Here is a 17,401-nt window from a genome sequence, read left to right as displayed (position 1 = left end):
TTGCCGATGTTGTAGTTTGTTAACACATGTATCACATGGTGAGCGAAATACATTCGCAGCCGTCTTGATGCATGGATCAGCGCGAGGACTAGTTTTTCCAAGATGGCGTACCGAGTTTCTGGGTCGGTCAAGGTTCGTGACACATAGTAGACTGGTGTTTGGATACCTTGATGATCGACAAGTAGCACTGCTCCGATTGCTCTATCAGAAGCTGACAAATATAGTACCAGGGGTTCTCCTTTGATTAGTGCGGTTAGTGTCGGGAGTTTGATGAGGCAATCTTTCATCTCGCGGAACGCGCTTTCTGCTTCCGGAGTCCACTGAAACTGGCTTTTCTTCATACAGTTGCGCAATGTTTTGATGAACGGGAAAGACTTTGCGGCGTGATTAGCTAGAAAACGATTGAGCGCTGCTAACCGTCCTGCTAATTTTTGCATCACTTTGATGTTTGATGGGGAAGGCATTCTTTCGATCGCTTGAACTTTTTCTGGATTTACCTTGAAGCCATCTTTTGTGACAATGAAACCTAAGAATTTCTCTTCTTCCATGCCAAATGAGCATTTTGCTGGATTCAGTTTAATACTTACGTTGCGCAGCGTGTTGAAAGTCTTTTGGATGTTCACCAGCATCATGCTTTCTTCCTTGCTCATAATCACCAAATTATCCATATATACTTCGATGTACTTGCCGATGGCATCGCTGAACATTTCGTTCATCAATCTCTGATAGGTCGCGCCCGCATTCTTTAGGCCGAAAGGCATCTTGGTGTAACAATACAGCCCTGTCGGCGTGCGGAATGCGGTTTTGTCCTCATCTTGAACGACCATTTGGACCTGGTGGTACCCCTTGTAGCAGTCAAGGAAGCACTTCCACCTGAATGTTGCTAGAGAGTCGATCTTTTCGTCTATGTCTGGTAAGGCGTAACAGTCACGTGGACACGCTTTGTTTAGATCTTTGTAATCTACGCACATTCTCCAGCTACCATTTGGTTTCTTCACCATCACTGGGCTTGCCACCTATGTTTGGTATCTGACTTCTCTAATGATGCCCGCGTTCAACAGCTCCATTACTTTTTCTTTCATGGCATCGTGTTTTATATCTCCTAAGTGGCGCTTGGCATATACCACTGGCTTCGCTTCCTCTGAGATATTTAACCGGTGTTCTGCTATGTGCCGTGGAACACCCACCATATCGGCTGGTGTCCAGGCAAACACATCCATATTTTCGTGCCACAACTTCTTGAGCGCCGCGCGCGTTAAATCGGATATCGCAGGTCCTAAGGTAACTGTCTGTTCTGGGTATGCACTGTTCAGTACCCATTTTTCTGCTTCTGCGCGCGGTGTTGGTTTACTTGCCTTTGCAGGTCTGACCTCATCCGTTGCTAAGACCTCTTTGCTTACGTATATTAATGCTATGCCTATTTGTGTTTGGAATCCAACGGCTAAGTGTGGCGCAGAGCATATCATGCTGAAGTCTCCCTGGGATTCTCTTCCTAAGAGGATGTCATGTCTTGAACGTGCTGGCAGCACCATGAATGTGACCTCTTCTGTTCTTGAGTTTCTTCCGTCTGAGAGCAGCACCGGGAATGATATTTGGCCAAGAGGGAAAACGGCTTCGTTGCAGAAACTAGTTAGTGGATAATCAACTGGTTCCAAGCGCGCTTTATCTTCTTGGTCAAACTGATTGAAACATTGTTCGTATATGATATCTGCGGTGCTCCCTGGGTCGATAAAAATGTAATCGATCTGGTAGTGACCAATTACCCCGGAAATGACGATGGGTCTTTTTTCTCTCGGGCCACCTCTAACAATTGGGAAAATAACTTGCTTCTCGCGCCATGAGTCATCTTGTGCGCACTTGTTGTAATTTTTCCTTGGCCTTCGTGGGCCTCCCTGAACCATGTGGGTTTCTAACTTGCGGAGTTTTTTGTTATCCGGCCCTTCTTCTCTTCTTTGCATTTGGCGGTATTCGCGCTTTCCGCCCTTTACCAAATGTGTGAGCTTTCCATCTCTTAAAGCCCTTTCTATTTCTTGTTTTAGACTGAAGCAGTCGTCCGTTAGGTGGCCTGTGTCTTTGTGGAATTCACAGAAGAGATTGGGATCTTGACCCCTCTTGTTGCGCATCTGTAGGGGTGGTTTGAACTGGTGATTTTCAGTGTCCAAGACTTCAGAAGGGGTTTTTGTCAGTGGTGTCCATTGTTTCTCCCTGTTTTCTCTTTTCACTTCTTTTCGGTGGGCTATTTGATTGATTGTGTGGCGCGCATCTTCCCTTGCTGGGCTTCTCTCTCTGTGGCCGGACGCCTTCCATGATTGGCTTCTGCCATTTTTGTTCCGATCGCCGTGGGTATATCCGCGCTGACGGTGGTCATCACCGGTCAACTGTTTGTCAGTTTGCGTAATGGTTTTTGCTGCCTCAATGAAGGTTTCCCAATCTTTGGGTCCTCCGTCTCTTCCTTTCACGCGCTTGATTAGATCATCGCATTTGACTGCCCTCATGAAATATGCGCGCATCATCTTTTCACCCACGTCTCCGATTTCTAGACATTCTTTGTTATATCTTGTGATAAAATCTTCCACGCTTTCGTGGTCTCGGCGCCATATATTCAAACAATCGGCCGGGTCTCTGGTATGTCTTCGCTGTTGAGAGAAGTGTGCGAGGAACTTCTCTCGGAAGTCGACCCATGATTTAATTTTTCCCGCTGGCAAACTGTCAAACCAGACGCGCGCTGCGCCGATAAATGTTTGTGCGAATAGATGACACCAAGTTGGCAGGTTCCATCCACCTGTTGCTCCTACGCCATTAAAAACTTGAAGGTGGTCATCTGGATCTGTTAGCCCATTGTATTTGCCTACGTTGTGCGGCAACTTTGTCTTGTCTATGGCAGTTGTAGCAATTTCCCTGATAAACTTTGAATTTTCAGCCATGTCGTCTGGACGATAGCTCAAGGTGTAATCATGCTCTGCTTTTGGGTTGTATCCTGCGCGCTTGGCTGGTTTGTAAGACTCGTGTTCTGGGTGTAGTCTGCTGAACATTGTACTTTCTCCTTTATACGTTGGGTCTTCCTCTTAATCTTCCCATTCGGTGTTCATATTGCGCGCGCCTAGACGACTTTGAATCGGCCTTTTCTGTAAGTTGGAGTTTTGAACACAATTGCTTTCTGTTTCGCCATAAGTGTCGCGTGTGTCGTGCGCGCTTGGCTTTCTGATATTGGGTATAAGTCCTTTCTCCGGGCGTAAATTCCACGCGTTGATCTGCTGAGTCGTGTGCGTACTCAGAGACCGTTGCGGTGGGGTAATGAATGCCGACTGGTTGGCTTGTGCTTGGAGCAAAGCTTGTTGTGTGCTAAGTTGTGTATAAACAAGGTTTATAGATGCCATCTGCTCGGCGTACCAGGAAGCCAGAGTTTTTCCTTCGGGTAGCCCTAAAAGTGCAGAGATATTCAGCTGTGATTGTTCCGATGGAGCTGAGGGGCCAGCTCCATGGCTTGATGTCTGCACCGGTGGAGGTGTTTGTTGGACTATCCCTGGTGGAGGTTGGAAAGTGGCTCCGTTTGTGGTCTGAGTGATTATCCTAGTGGGGGCTTGGAAAATGGGTCCAGTTGTGGTTTGACTAACAACCCTGTATGCACTTCCAAATATACTAGGAAAATCATTGTTCGTTGGCCCTTCTTGGATGATTTCGTTCCTTTGAGCCCATTGGACGCGTGCTGTGTCCGAAACGAGTTCAAAGGAAGAAACTTCTCCGTCCACTTGGTGTGAGGGGTTTTGTTCAGCCATTTTTGGCGAGTGTTTTTCGAAAAGAAAAGAGATGAGATTGGTCTTGCAAAAAAGCGGATGGCCCCAATGATGAAACACAGGATAACATCAAGGTTATACTGCCGGGTTGTTTCCTTAATGGGTTCAATCTCTTTTCTTACTCGCTGAGATGACTTAGATCCTGCAAAACAGCAACACCGTTAGTCTCGTTAAGAGGGGAATATGGGGGTTTCCCTCTTAACCAGGCTCCGGCGTGAGAATAAGTACTGTTCTGAGGGAGAATAAACAGTGTGTGTTGAGTGTGAGAATAATGAGAGCCAGATCCCTTTACCTGAATGATGAAGGGTCCTATTTATAGCCGGAGGGTGAAGGAGGGAGGAGCAGCTATGCCAGCTGTGATTGCGCGCCAGCTGTCCGACCAAGGGGAATATCCTCTTGGTCTCCTCTGCCATAGCTGGTGTAGTGGTACACATGGCGCGCTTACGTTTGTCCATGCTGGAAACATCGTACTGGTGTTGTCAGCTCTGCCCCCTGATTTATCGCAGGCCTATGTGGCGCCCTGCGACTGGTGACACGTGTTGTCCTTCTTGTCGGATGGAGCATCTTTGTTGCCACCTTGACATTTTCCAGAAGCTTCTAGAAGCTTATGGGTTACTTTGCTGATGTAGACGCCATGTATGATCGAAAAGGAGGTGTGGTTCTTGCCATGTAAGCAGGGAATTGGGACCATACCTCTTCAGATTTTCACTTTGAACTTCGGGCTTTAAGTCTGAAAGTATTACATGTTGATCCTTGAACAATGAATTAGACATTCTAATCATGAAAATTTTCAGAATGTCACACCAACGAAACTCCAAACACTTATGTTCTACTCTTTTCTTTTTTTTCTCTCGCTGCCATAAGATGTCTTTTTTGTTTGGGTTTAGCTTTAAACTATTGGTGATGGTGATGATGGAAGACTTAAACTTAATCTTTAAATTCTACAAATTTTTTGTTGACAAAATGCTTTCTCTAGTTCATCTTTCTTTCATCACGTTTTTTTTATCTTTTGTATGGAAAAATTTTTAATAAAATGTTTCTTTTATACTCCTCTCAAAACTCTATATTTAATTTCTTTATTCAAACACAATTAAAATGGGTTTATGAGTCAAATAAAATCTTCATTTGATTCATGACATGCCATGTTAATGTCAATTTAATAAAACGAGTGATCAAATTGGGGGATAAATGGTGGTAGTGAGGGACAATGGAAAGAATTTCGGTTGTTGTTTGAATTATTTATTGTTATTATTTTGTGAAAGTAAATATTTAAGAGACTTAGTTTGCTTCTCCTCATTTCAATTAAGTTTCTAGGGTGGAGATACAATAGGAAGTTTATTTGGCTAGGAAGGATAGGAAGTGATCTTGACCATCCATTAGGTTAATCAAGGGCTAAGATTAAATCAGGGAAATTGAAAGGAAGAAAAGATGCGCATGAGTTTGTTCAAGGGCATTCTAGTCAATCCAAGCCAATAGTTTCTCTCTCCTCCAATTCCCCCCCATTTTTTAAACGTTAATAACTCTTTCATACGACATTATTTTTTTATAAAAATTGCACCAAAAAAACGAGCGTTTTTTTATCTTTAAAACGAGTATACTATTGCTATATTTAAAAAAAAAATTAAAACCCAGTTGCGTAAAACGCAATAGAAAACCACCAGTTATGTAAAACACAATGAAAAAAAAAACCTAAAAATTACATTTTTCTAAAACGCAATGCACAAAAAACACAAAGAAATGACTTATTTGTAAAACGCAATGGCCAGAAAACACACAGAAATGTCTTATTTGTAAAACGCAATGGCCAGAAAACACATAAAAATGTGTTCTACCTAAAACGCAATGCACCAAAAACATAAAGAAATGACTTATTTGTAAAACGCAATGGCCAGAATACACACAGAAATGTCTTATTTGTAAAACGCAATGGCCAGAAAACACATAAAAAAGTGTTTTACCTAAAACGCAATGCACCAAAAACACAAAAAAATGTCTTATATGTAAAACGCAATGGCCAGAAAACACTTAAAAATGACTCATTCTAAAACGCAATGGACTGAAAACACCTAAAAAATGTGTTTTACCTAAATGAGCCAATTTATGGAAAATTAATTTTTCTGATGCGTTTTTAGTACAGCAATTTAATCGAAATTTTTTTTTCCGAGCTGACCCCGCCAGGGGCTGCCGCCCCTGGGACCCCGCTACCGGGGGCTACCGCCCCCGGATCCCCGCAAAGATCGTAAAACGCAATGACTAAATCAAAAACCCAGATCATGAAAATGAAATTAAAGAATTTCTTACATGGATCAAAGCCGATTTCTTCATCAATTGACAAAATTTGAATGATAGAAACACTTATCAACGCTCGAATCGAACGAATCGAGTGATTATCTCCAAAATCATCGGAAAAAACGAGATTTTTTTATGAAATTAAACTGGGTTTTCTTTAAAAAAAGCTGAAGAACACGTTGATCGGGTTCTGAATCATTGATTGGTGATGAAAGTCGCACTATAATGTAGTGATTATTGAGATAGAAAGTGAAGAAATAGTTGAAGATGGTGGGTTTTGAAAATGGTGGGTTTTTGAATTTACTGGGTTTTGAAAAAGGAAGAAGAAGGAGTTGGATTGACTAAAATACCCTTTCTCTTTATTTTAAAATTTGCCACATGTCATAATCCTATGGCTTCCTATCCTTTCTAGCGAAAATTAACTTCCTATTTGATCGTTTCCCTAAGTTTCTATAGTAGACTTTTTCTTTGGCTAATTATAGCATCGAACGTCGTGACAATAGTTATCATCATGCCTCCTCTACAAATATCATTGAGTTAATTACGGTGGGTCATATCAAGCGTTAGTCTGCGTGTCCTTTGCCCCTGAATTGATAATCCACCCGATCTTTTTTCCATCACTAAGAAAGTTTGAAAAACAATACACATTTTTATATCACAATCAGGTTTATAAAACACATCAGCGGAACTATTTAAACATGAAGAATTAATAAACCTACCCGCAAAATTACTGCTTCAAGGATCACTTTTGGGTTTGTTATTCAAAAGACTTAGCAGCTTATCAATCCGTTCACTTGTTAGAGTACTTATAGAAGAAGCAGGAGAATCGTCAGAATTATCAACAACAAAATTATTACTGACTTTGTCAGTCTTGTGAATATTGCTGACTTTGTTAATCTTGTTAATGTTAATCCTGTTTAGAAAGAGAGAGAGTCTGTGCAGTGAGTTTTTCTTGAGATGTTTTAATAACAAACTAGTGTAACACCCCGCGCTATGCGCGGGAATTTGGTCGGTATTATTACGTTATCGGCACTTGCTATAGCAACGGGAAGAGAATACCTCAAAAACAATAAAGTCGATATGCCCAGAAGGATATGAACATGTCATTTACATCAATCTTAAACTATAAAAACGAATAGCGATACCGGTTAGTAATACTAATATCGGTACCAATATTGTTAAGTTGTAATCAGTACGGTTCTTAACGGAACCGGTATGATACCGACACTCGTATAGATTATGATACCACAGTTGCGTATTCATCTTTTTTTAAAAATTAATATAGAAAAATTAAACTACATGATATATATAATATAACTAAAAAAATATTTGTTTTCTATCATAAAGTTTATTACGTCAGTTAAAAAAAATAAGTAAATAATATAATAATAAGCAGCAAAAAAAAAAAGTAAATGATATAATATAATATCAAAAAGTATGTTTCTAACAATATATGTGTTGAGAGGGAAATAAGAAAAAACAAAGTGTAGTGTTGAAATCGAAAACTCAAAAGATGAGTGGCTCAAAATTGAAAAGACAGAAAGAATGACTATTGCGCCGACGTTTAAGAATCTATTATCTATATTAAAACAAAACATTTTAGTGCCACTTGGCATTATCTTAAACCTATTAGTGCCACCTGTCATCTAAATATTCCTCACAATTCTCATTTGAGCGGCAACACGTCCATTCACTTCCTCTGCTTCTCTACCGCCTCTGTATTTAGGTTGTAACGCTCATAAAGACTTTTCAAGTTTCCATAATCTTTTGAAATCACCAAATCCCTTTCTCTCTCTAAATTTTTTGGTAATCTCTTCTTTTCTTTGTGATTTTTTTTTCCGATCCATCACCAAATCCCTTTCTCTCTCTAAATTTTTTTTCCGATCTCATCTGTTTCTATCTATTATTGTTGGTGGTAGTGATGGTGGTTTATGGTCTCTGGTCCTCGGTGTTAGCAACGACGGCTAGGGTTTTTAAGCGAGATATGAACGACGTTTGTTCCAGTTAGGGTTCCGACGATCGACAACTTGTGGGTTGCTGAGATGACAGAGATGGTGGTTGGAGCTATATCAGCTAGGGTTTCCGGCAAAGAAGGTAAGGACAAACATCTCACTCTTCTGATTCCTATTTCATTTCCTAGATGTTATTTGTATATATATTGTTTATTTCATATTATTCGATCGATCGCCGTAGTATTTGTGCATCTGAAACCCTAACTTAGGTTTTGACTTTGTTGTGATTCAGGAAACGCATCGGTTACTCAGCGAACCAGGTGAAGTTGTTTTTCTTTTTGTAATTTTTTTGTATGTATGTTTATTTGATTTTGTGCTTTTGGAATTTTGGTGACTGAATCAGTGTGAGCCTGTGTTGTTATTTGGAAGTGTGTTTGTGTTTATTGTTTTTGATTTTGGTTGGTGTAGCTCAGGGGATAAGCGTGTCGCCTTCCGAAGATAATATGCATTATTTTAATGTTATGATCCTTGGTCCAACGCAGTCTCCTTATGAAGGTGATCTAACTTTAATTGCATTTTCAGTTTTAGTTTATTTATTATTTGTATGTTGCTTAATATGTTTGAAATGATATTTGTAGAAGAATGATATTATAAAATTATGTTTAGGATGAATAACATTAAAGAAGTTGCCTCTCTTGAACTTAGATAGATATCATACCTATTCGGATACTGGTGGGATTCTTTAACAACCTTGGAGTGGAGTTAAATTTGTACTCACTAGCAAGCTTATGATTCAGCATATGTGTTATGTGATCAGGTTGATTGTAGTGGAATTAAGTTAGTGTGATGCATTGGTGTGGTTGTTTGATTTATTTTGGTTTTTTGATGGTTATGATTTTGGTTTTGGTTTGGAAACAAAGAATCAAACAAACCACACAAATAGTTATGAAACCGGAATCAAGTACCTTACTGTTAGCATCTGAATATCTGCATTGCAGATCAAAAGTTAAAAAGAATCCATACCAGAGTGTGAACGGGATGGGTTGACCCACTGATAAGGTGGAGTCATATCAGTTATAGAGTGTGAACGGGATGAGTGGAAAAAGAAGCGAATACATGGTTATACTTTTAATAATACGTAGACCGAAAACCTCTTTGTAATAGTTTTCTCATAAATCGAGGGGTTGTGATTGGAATTTGTATAAAATTAACCACCATCCTTTCATCAAGCATTCGACATGTAGGCTTCAAGTGAAAAACAATTTATAGTTTAGTACTTTATTGTTACTATTTTTCATTTTTTTACGTTAGGGAGCTCTCCATACATACTAACTTATTATTTAACATGCATTTCTTTCCTGAATGTGATTGACTTACTCTTAGTGTTAACTGTTAACAGTGCTTTTGATTACTTGTGAGATGTTTTCTAGAGTTCGTTGGCGTTTTTCTATTATTTAGCTGACAATTTAGGCTTTAAGAATTTCTGTGTAATTTTATTACATTGATAGTTTTGTTTGCGGTAATACAAGGAGGAGTGTATCGTATTGAAACGGTAAAGGAGGCTGTGTTGGATCAGATTGTGTTTATGTTTTCTTTCCAGATCTTACATTTAGATTGTGGTGTTGTTGGTTGTGTTAGTGTTATACATTTTAGTGTTGTTGATGCGTGTTCAGCGTAGATCGGATTGTATATATGTTTGTTCTGGATCGTACTTTAGATTGTGGTGTGTGATTTGATCCATATGTTCCTTTCAAATGGGATCTCACAATAGGTTTCTTGGCAGCCGCTTATTTTAACAAGAATTCTTGAAAGACAACAATCTACTGGATCTTTCGACAATCATAACTCCAAAATCAGAGCACAGGCAAGCAAATTTTTATGACGTTTGATTTGCATAATATCATTTATTTCTGCCTTTGCATCGATCATTTTCGTTAAAGTTTATCGATATTGCAGGTCAAGGCGTCAAAGGCAAAACAACAGAGAAAAGTGGTTTCAGCAGGTGTTTGCCCTTAAACCTTTGGTGAATAAATTAATTTTCATAACTGACTTTTAATTAAGAAAGCTGCATGTAGAGTTCATTTTTTTTTTTGGGTTTTTGCTCCTGGTGATTGCTCATAAATGTTGAATTCAAATTCTTGAAGTTGCTTTGTTAAATTGGAGGTTTTTTTGGTTTTTTGGACTTGCAGCCTAACCAGAGGTGGTGGATGAATAATGTTCTTTTAAGTGGTACATACTGTCATTCACCTTATCAGTACTAAAGATTTGGGTTTACTTATTAGTTTAATCAAGGGGATTTAGAAAAAAAGATTCATACTAACTCTAAGAAAGCAGAAAAGGACCAGAGACAACCTGTAATTTTTTAGCGATTTGTATTTCATGAACTTTTATATTATTCATTTAGGTTGTGTGATTAAGAAAAGTTTTTTATATCTATTTAGGTTGTACCATTTTGAGCTCTGAAGGATAGTGTATTAATGAATGTTAAGGATAGTGTATTCATGAATGTTACCATTAAAAGCATAACTGTTGTTGCATATACCAAAATTGGTTTACATTTTCATGTTAAAGTTTGCTAATGATTAAAACTTTTATGTGTTCCTTTTTCTAATTTGGGGACAATCTCCATTATCCAAGCAAAGCGTCCGATCTAATGGCGATGAAGTAAGAAACAAAAGAAGAAATTTTGTCATCATCAAGGTATGTTTTTATTTCTCATTTATTGCATCTACACTGTGAATAAGTTTCTTGCAATAGAACTGTCCTATCTATCTTTCATTTACAATTTTTGAATATTTATTCATGCACCCTTTATAAAAATTGGAAGAAACTATAGTCGGACTAAAATAAGATTTTACTACTCATTGATAGATGGAATATAAACAACCCCACTCGAATTTTAGATCTTAAAATTAACTCATCATATTTGAGCATTGAATTGAAGACATATGACCCTACATTAAGCTACATGTTGCAAGTATGGTTTTTTAATATTAAACTTTTCATATAATCCTGAACTTTTTAATATTATCCATGGTTGACCTTTTCTGTGCAGGCAAGACTAGCACATATAAGTTATTGATTGATTGTTGTTTAAATCCAGCTCTTCCAACTCAAATGAGATTCTTGATTCTCTTACTAAACAAGAATAGCACATATAAGTTATTGATTGATTGTTGTTCTGACTCTATTATTTTTCTATTGTCTGTGTATAGTTTATGAACAAAAGGGAAATGTGTGCAAGAGCTAAGGACGGTTGTTATCTACTAGCTTTCCTAATACATGTGTTTCTTTTTTTTCTTTTTATGTTGTATAACAGTAGTACTATAGAAATTGTCTTATATATGAGACTGAAAAACATGATATATTCACGAGAGATTGAAAAGTTTAAGTATGTTGTTGAAGAGTGCTATGGTAAATGTTTGAGTCTTCATGGGAGTTGCCTAAATAGGTATTTAAAAGCCATTTAGGATTACCTACCTAGCAAACATAATAATCAATTAAAAATTGCTATAAAATCATTTGTACAATAACATCTTAATACCTATAAAAAATAATCAAAACATATTTACCTAAGTGAGAAAAATCATATTTTTATACGTTTATATTGAAAAGTTCTTTTATTACAAAGTTCATCTCATTGCCAATATATATTATATGTTTGTGTTAAGCCACCCGCGAAGCTCGCGGGATCTTAGGCTTTAATACATATATATACAATATACAATTAGGAGATGTAATCAAAAGCTCAATAACGATGATTACTGAAAGAGTCAAAGCAACGCTTTTATGACAAAGATAAAGAATTTCTACTAGAGTTATCAAAGTTTAAAAATATTCAAGTCAACCACTCAACTTCGAATATCGTTACCCCATTGATCTTAGGGTGTAAGGGGCACTCCTCTCTTAGGGGAGTGACCTCTCTTACCCACAACCAATCAGCACGCACCACGTCAACTCCCCTCTTAACATTCCCCCTACTCCCTCAATTTGATGGCGGCACTCATCTCTTGGAGATTTGTTTTTTTATTTTTTATTTTTTTAATTAAGAAAATATTTTTATAAAAAATAAAGACATAATTTCATAAAATAAAAAATTACATTTCATTTAATAAAATAAAAATTACATCGCAATACTACATAAAAATTTTAGAAATTGCACGGCCACCCGTACTTGTTAGCGATCTCGCGCTTTCGGGCGAGGATGAACGGCAACATTTCCGGCGGAGCATCGTCGTGCGGCTTGAGGAATGTTTTCATATCTCGATCGTAAGCGTAGTTTTTCATCGTCTCGCGTTGTTCCGTTAGGAGATCGCGAGCCTCCGACTCTCTGACTCTATTTTCTTCCTCAATTCAATCGCCTCCATCTCACTCACATGCTTCGCTTCTTTCATGGCGGTGTACTCTTTGAATTGTGCCGCCAACTCAGCCGAGCCCTCGGACGATGTCGCTTGTCGCTTGTCTCGCTGTTGTGTTCTTTGTGGCGAGGGGTCTTCGTTCATATCGGGTATGGAAGGATCCACGTCAACGGGCTTTCTTTTTTGTGCCGAACCTTCCCCTTCCTCACCCAACAATGGGACTTGGGCCCATTTGTCGTGTTTTCGAACGACCTTCCATGCCTCGACATGTTGAAAACCGCTCGGATATCTATCTTGAAAATCCTTTAAAGCGATTTTCATCACGTTGAGATCGCTACACCCACTTTCTCGTGTGCGATCCTACATATTATAAAATAACAAGTGTTAAAAAATATGAACTTAGTAAACAAATTTAAAAAAATACAACGTTAAAAAATATAATTTTTACCGCTTGTTGGTATAGGCCGTTGAAAAAGTTTATTTTCGTCATCATCGGGTTCCATTTAGACCGTACTTGATGCACGGTCCGGTTACTTCCACCAACGGTGGCGTTATAATGATCTAAAATCCTACGCCAAAAACCATCGCGGGTTTGTTGATTGCCCTTCTTTTTGTTGGTAGAGCAATGTACCCACGCCTTCGCCAACGCCTCTTCTCGGTATTTTGTCCAAGATTGGCGCTCCATTTTTGCCTTTTTACCCCGAGCGTCATCTTCTTCGTTGCCGGCGTCTTCATTCACATTATGTTCATCGTCGCCAGTGTCATCTTCATAGTCGCCCAAATTTTGAGTTTCGGGCACTACTTCCTCGTCCTCGTAAATAGGTAGAGGACGTTCAACATTTTATCGTGGAGATGGAACTTATGGGGAACGAAAACCATACGGGTCGAAGGCGGGGGGATTGAGGATCCATTGATAATAAATTTTGAAAATAGCCGAAAGAGGGTTGTGGTTGAGTATTGTAAAAGGAGGGTGCGAAGGTTGTTGGTAAAAAAACGGGGGTTGTGTAGTATATCCGAACGGTGGTTGTAGTTGTGCACTTGCACCGCTCGAACCACCACGAGACGGTTGCGAGCCGCGTCCGTTAGTGTTAGAGCCGACGGACTTTTTCTTGGCTTCGCGGGGTTGGTTCTCCATTGCTCGGTTTGGCTTTGTGTTGTATTTGAAAGAATTTTAGAGTAAGATTGAGAATTTGTGTGGTAAAAAAATTAGATTTAGTTGGTTATTTTTATAGGTTAAAATTGAATTTTTTTTTATTGAATCCGACCGTTGCCTAACGTTCAAAACTTGAAAACTTGTGCGGTGAACACACACCGCTCCCCACTCCCCGCTTACACTCCCCGAGGGGTCGGCGGCGATCTTCCCGCTCGGGGACTTGCCTCACCGCACCCCTCCCCGCTAAGCGCCCGGACACCCTTAGCTTCGATTTGGACGTGATTTGATTTGTTTTCGGTGAATAGTCACCGATGAGAGAGAGAGGAGAGGAGAGGAGAGGAGAGGAGAGAGAGAGAGAGAGAGGAGAGAGGAGAGATACAACCAATCAAGTTTTTTTTTTTAATTGAGGGGTGTTTGAACCATACCTAGTGATTGAGTGTAAAATGGGGAGTAGAATGGGAAGTTGATATGGCATGCTATTATTGGGTAGAGAATGACTCAAACACCGTAGAGTGATTGAACCATACCCTCCACCCTTAGATATAGTTGATAATTATGTTTTTTGGTTATATAAGTTGTTATGGTTGAAAAGTATGGCTATTTTTGTTATTTATGGGTTGATTATGATTGATACAACTTAATTACGTTGATACGGGTTGATTACGGTTGATATTTATGTTTTTTTGGTTATGTAAGTTGATACGGTTGAAAATTTTGGTGATTTTGGTTACATACGGGTTATAAAATTGTTGATTATGATTATATACAGTTGATTATGGTTGATAATTTACGTTTTTTTTTTTTTTTTTTATATAAGTTGACACCGTTGATAATATTGGTGATTTTGGTTATATACAAGTTGACTATTTTAGATTATATATGTAGTTTGAACCTAGAATAATGGTCATACTCAGTTTGAGGGGCCAAATCACAGTAACAATTGAAGTTCTTCTAATCTACATCGTACCGCTACATCGCTCATAGGTGTTTCATCCAGATTGGGCACGTTTGGTTCGATTTTTATATAGTTAGTAGAGTTTTATGTTATTATTATAACTTTTGTTATGTAATTTAACTCACTAATTATAATCTTAGGTACACTAATCTTAGTTTGTTATGTTAATCATGCGTTAAAATTCATCTAATACGATTTTTAAATATAATATATACGAATTAAAACCCTACCGACGCGTTTGACTATTCAGTGATCACTATAGAGACCCACAATGAGGTTATGGGGAGGTTGTAATATTTGAATTTGACGGGTAAAGAAAATTGAACGTATGGGGACTCAACAGGTTAGAAATCAAAAGGACGCTTATCAAAGGGTAGTATGGTCATTTCAGCTAATTAACAAACCGAATCAGTGAGATGGACCCGAATGGTATCGCTTTTCAAGTCCAATTTTTTCCACACTCGACATTTCACAAATCACTCCCGTCTCCAAAACCCCATAATCGATAAGTCATTAAACCCTAAAATCGTTTGGAACAACATCGCTCGACCGTACAGGAAGAAAGAAAGAAAATTGAGCTTCTGGAATCAAGGTATGCTCTGTCTTCTTGTTGCAATTTTAACTAGATTTGCTTTTGTTGCTTGTTATAATTAGAAAACGTTTTAGCACAAGTGTTTTTTGCTTGTTGAATTCTTTCTGTTAATAATCAGAAAACGAACCTAATTCGAATTCGATTCTGGTTTTGAACTTCCCTACTTGTAATATATTTTGCTATTTTATAAAATGTTGAGGATTATTCCTTCATTCTGCTCGGCATTCAATACATTTCTCAATATCTCATTTGGGTTTTTTTTTTTATATTTTTTTTGCAGTTATGGAATTATAGTGTTAGCGTGAGGAGATAATGGATTCCGAGCATAGTAAAGTTAGAACGAATGCACAAGACGATCGGCTAAGCATGTTGCCGGATGATCTCATCCATAGAATCCTCTCTCTTATTCACATTAAACATGCTGTTCAAACCACTGCTTTGTCTTCTAGATGGCGGTTTATCTGGACTTCTATGCCCTGTCTCAATATCTCAACCGACGATTTCCGTTCTTTACGTGCCTTCTCTGAGTTTGTTAACAATGTTTTGTCTCATCGCAACGATCAAACTGAAGTTTATTCAGTCAACCTCAGTTTTCGTGAAGCACTTAGCGAGGCGTTGCTAAAAAGGATTCTTGACTATGCGTTCTCTCACAATATCCGACAACTGACTGTAACATGGCTGCGTGATGACAAGATTGATTTTCCTCTTTTTCTCCTTCGTTCTCGGTCCCTTAAATATCTTAGTTTGACTGGATCTTCTATTAGCTTTTTTGATCCGTATTCTATTATTCTTGAATCGACATGGGACCTCCCGGATCTAACGACGTTGAAGCTTGATTACGTCGCGTTTTATGATGATAACGGCGCTGGTATTTTCTCAAAGTGTGCAAACTTAAAGAATCTCACCTTAAGTAACTTTACAATACTGGAATCATCTAAGTTTACTATTTGTCATCCTCAACTTTCTAATCTCACACTTGAAAATGGATGTGGGACTCTGCATGCTTTCAAAGTGGTTGCACCTCAACTCAAGAATCTTACTATAAGAAGGTGCTACGGCAAGCATCTAATTACCGCACCCAACCTTGCGTCCTTGCTCTTTAGTAGTTCGTTCTTCGGTAGTCCTTGTTTTTTGCAGTTCTCTACAGATTTGTGTTCTTTGGAGAAGGTGGATCTTTGCATTTACTCTTCAACCGCGTGGAGTGGTTCTCGCATTGCTTGTCTGCTTCAACAGCTACACTATGTCAAATTTCTTACGTTTAACTTGGAGTTGGTTTAGGTATATTGACGTTGGTTCTTAGTTATATGATGCATTTCATGGGAATTCCATTTGAACTCGGAAACTACTCTTTTGATTTTTGCAGCCACTTTCTTCATACATGGAACAAATCTCACTTCAACCGTCTCCGTTTTCTAACTTAAAGAAATTAAAGATATATCCCGTTTACGTACCCCGGGATGATGAAGCACATGAGAAAGTAACTATGCCTACTAAAGTATTAAACTATTTGCTAGATGGTTCTCCAAGTGCTACACTCACAATGATCTCGTATGAGGTATTGAGCGCTATACAGTATACGTATTTGCTTTTGTTTGTGGCTTTAAATTTCATTGACTTATGAGCCTTCTAATGTTCACTTGTAGTCTGGAGTGTTCTTATGTTCACTATATGTCAAACTCCAGGAAGTTAAAGCAAAACAGCAGAAGGCTCAGGCGTTTGCGAATGCCGTAGAAGCACAAAAGCGTATGTCAAGTTTACAGGGTTTGTTAGAGAAGGAGAAAGCTAATATTGAGACTCGTACGAATCGGAGGAAGGCACCAACAGAAGCAGATACGCATGATCAAGGGAAAACACAAGTGGAGAATGTGCAACTGCACTTTGAGAGGAAAATGGCCCAGATGAAGAGCTGCTGGGAAGATGTCGGTGTACAGATTGATCAAGGCGGATCAAGGGCTCGTGACATCCTCTCCCGGTTGCGTGACATTGAAGAATTATTACTGAAAGACCTCCCTACTTCAAAGAGGGATAAGTTGCTGGCATGTTTTTCCGGTCTCTGTGCAGAGGTGGACAATGTCATAGAGAAAATATTACATCATATGAAAATCCCACAAATCCATTTAAGTGACTGCTTTAATCAGCTTGCTGCAACATCACTCTCGTCTTCTTAGCAAGTTGTAAGTTTGTGAAGGATCTGTATGCAATAACAAAGTTGCACTTATAATTGCATGTCTGTTTGGATTTAAAATTGCATATTTTTCATTTAAAACCCGATTTCAACCTTGCCAGTCGGTTCCGGTCCAAATCGGGT

At 38.6% G+C, this 17,401-nt stretch overlaps 2 protein-coding genes and 2 long non-coding RNA genes across 9 annotated transcripts; 3 read left to right on the top strand and 1 right to left on the bottom strand.

The window, feature by feature from the left end:
- Positions 1-1,016: 1,016 nt before the first annotated feature.
- On the bottom strand, positions 1,017-2,924 carry LOC110943822. Its single transcript, XM_022185554.1, has one exon. The coding sequence runs from the start codon at positions 2,922-2,924 to the stop codon at positions 1,017-1,019; it is 1,908 nt and encodes a 635-aa protein (XP_022041246.1).
- A 5,412-nt stretch (positions 2,925-8,336) lies between these two features.
- Positions 8,337-9,904, top strand: LOC110941623. Of its 2 annotated transcripts, none has more exons than XR_004893419.1 (3): positions 8,337-8,355; positions 8,509-8,590; positions 9,819-9,904. It is a non-coding gene; the product is annotated as an uncharacterized LOC110941623 (long non-coding RNA). The 2 variants fall into 2 exon arrangements; XR_004893418.1 differs by having other exon boundaries at positions 8,504-8,590.
- Positions 9,905-9,988: 84 nt separating this feature from the next.
- Positions 9,989-11,464, top strand: LOC118492374. 2 transcript variants are annotated; one of them, XR_004893417.1, is made up of 3 exons: positions 9,989-10,037; positions 10,225-10,735; positions 11,251-11,464. It is a non-coding gene; the product is annotated as an uncharacterized LOC118492374 (long non-coding RNA). The 2 variants fall into 2 exon arrangements; XR_004893416.1 differs by having other exon boundaries at positions 9,995-10,735.
- A 3,481-nt stretch (positions 11,465-14,945) lies between these two features.
- On the top strand, positions 14,946-17,355 carry LOC110941622. Of its 4 annotated transcripts, none has more exons than XR_004893414.1 (4): positions 14,946-15,093; positions 15,374-16,371; positions 16,457-16,648; positions 16,776-17,355. XR_004893414.1 is itself a non-coding variant. In XM_035990312.1 (4 exons), exons 3-4 carry the CDS (start codon positions 16,472-16,474, stop codon positions 17,259-17,261), a joined length of 702 nt encoding a protein of 233 aa, XP_035846205.1. In that variant the 5' UTR covers positions 14,949-15,093; positions 15,374-16,371; positions 16,457-16,471; the 3' UTR covers positions 17,262-17,355. The 4 variants fall into 4 exon arrangements, 2 of the variants coding, with proteins under 2 accessions (XP_035846205.1, XP_022038978.1); XR_004893415.1 differs by having other exon boundaries at positions 16,737-17,355; XM_035990312.1 differs by having other exon boundaries at positions 14,949-15,093; positions 16,737-17,355.
- The last annotated feature ends 46 nt before the right edge of the window (positions 17,356-17,401 follow it).

This window comes from Helianthus annuus, chromosome 5 (assembly GCF_002127325.2).
Source record: "Helianthus annuus cultivar XRQ/B chromosome 5, HanXRQr2.0-SUNRISE, whole genome shotgun sequence".
NCBI lineage: Eukaryota > Viridiplantae > Streptophyta > Magnoliopsida > Asterales > Asteraceae > Helianthus > Helianthus annuus.
Note: the sequence above shows the minus strand (reverse complement) of the source record. Positions and strands in the feature narration are given on the sequence as shown.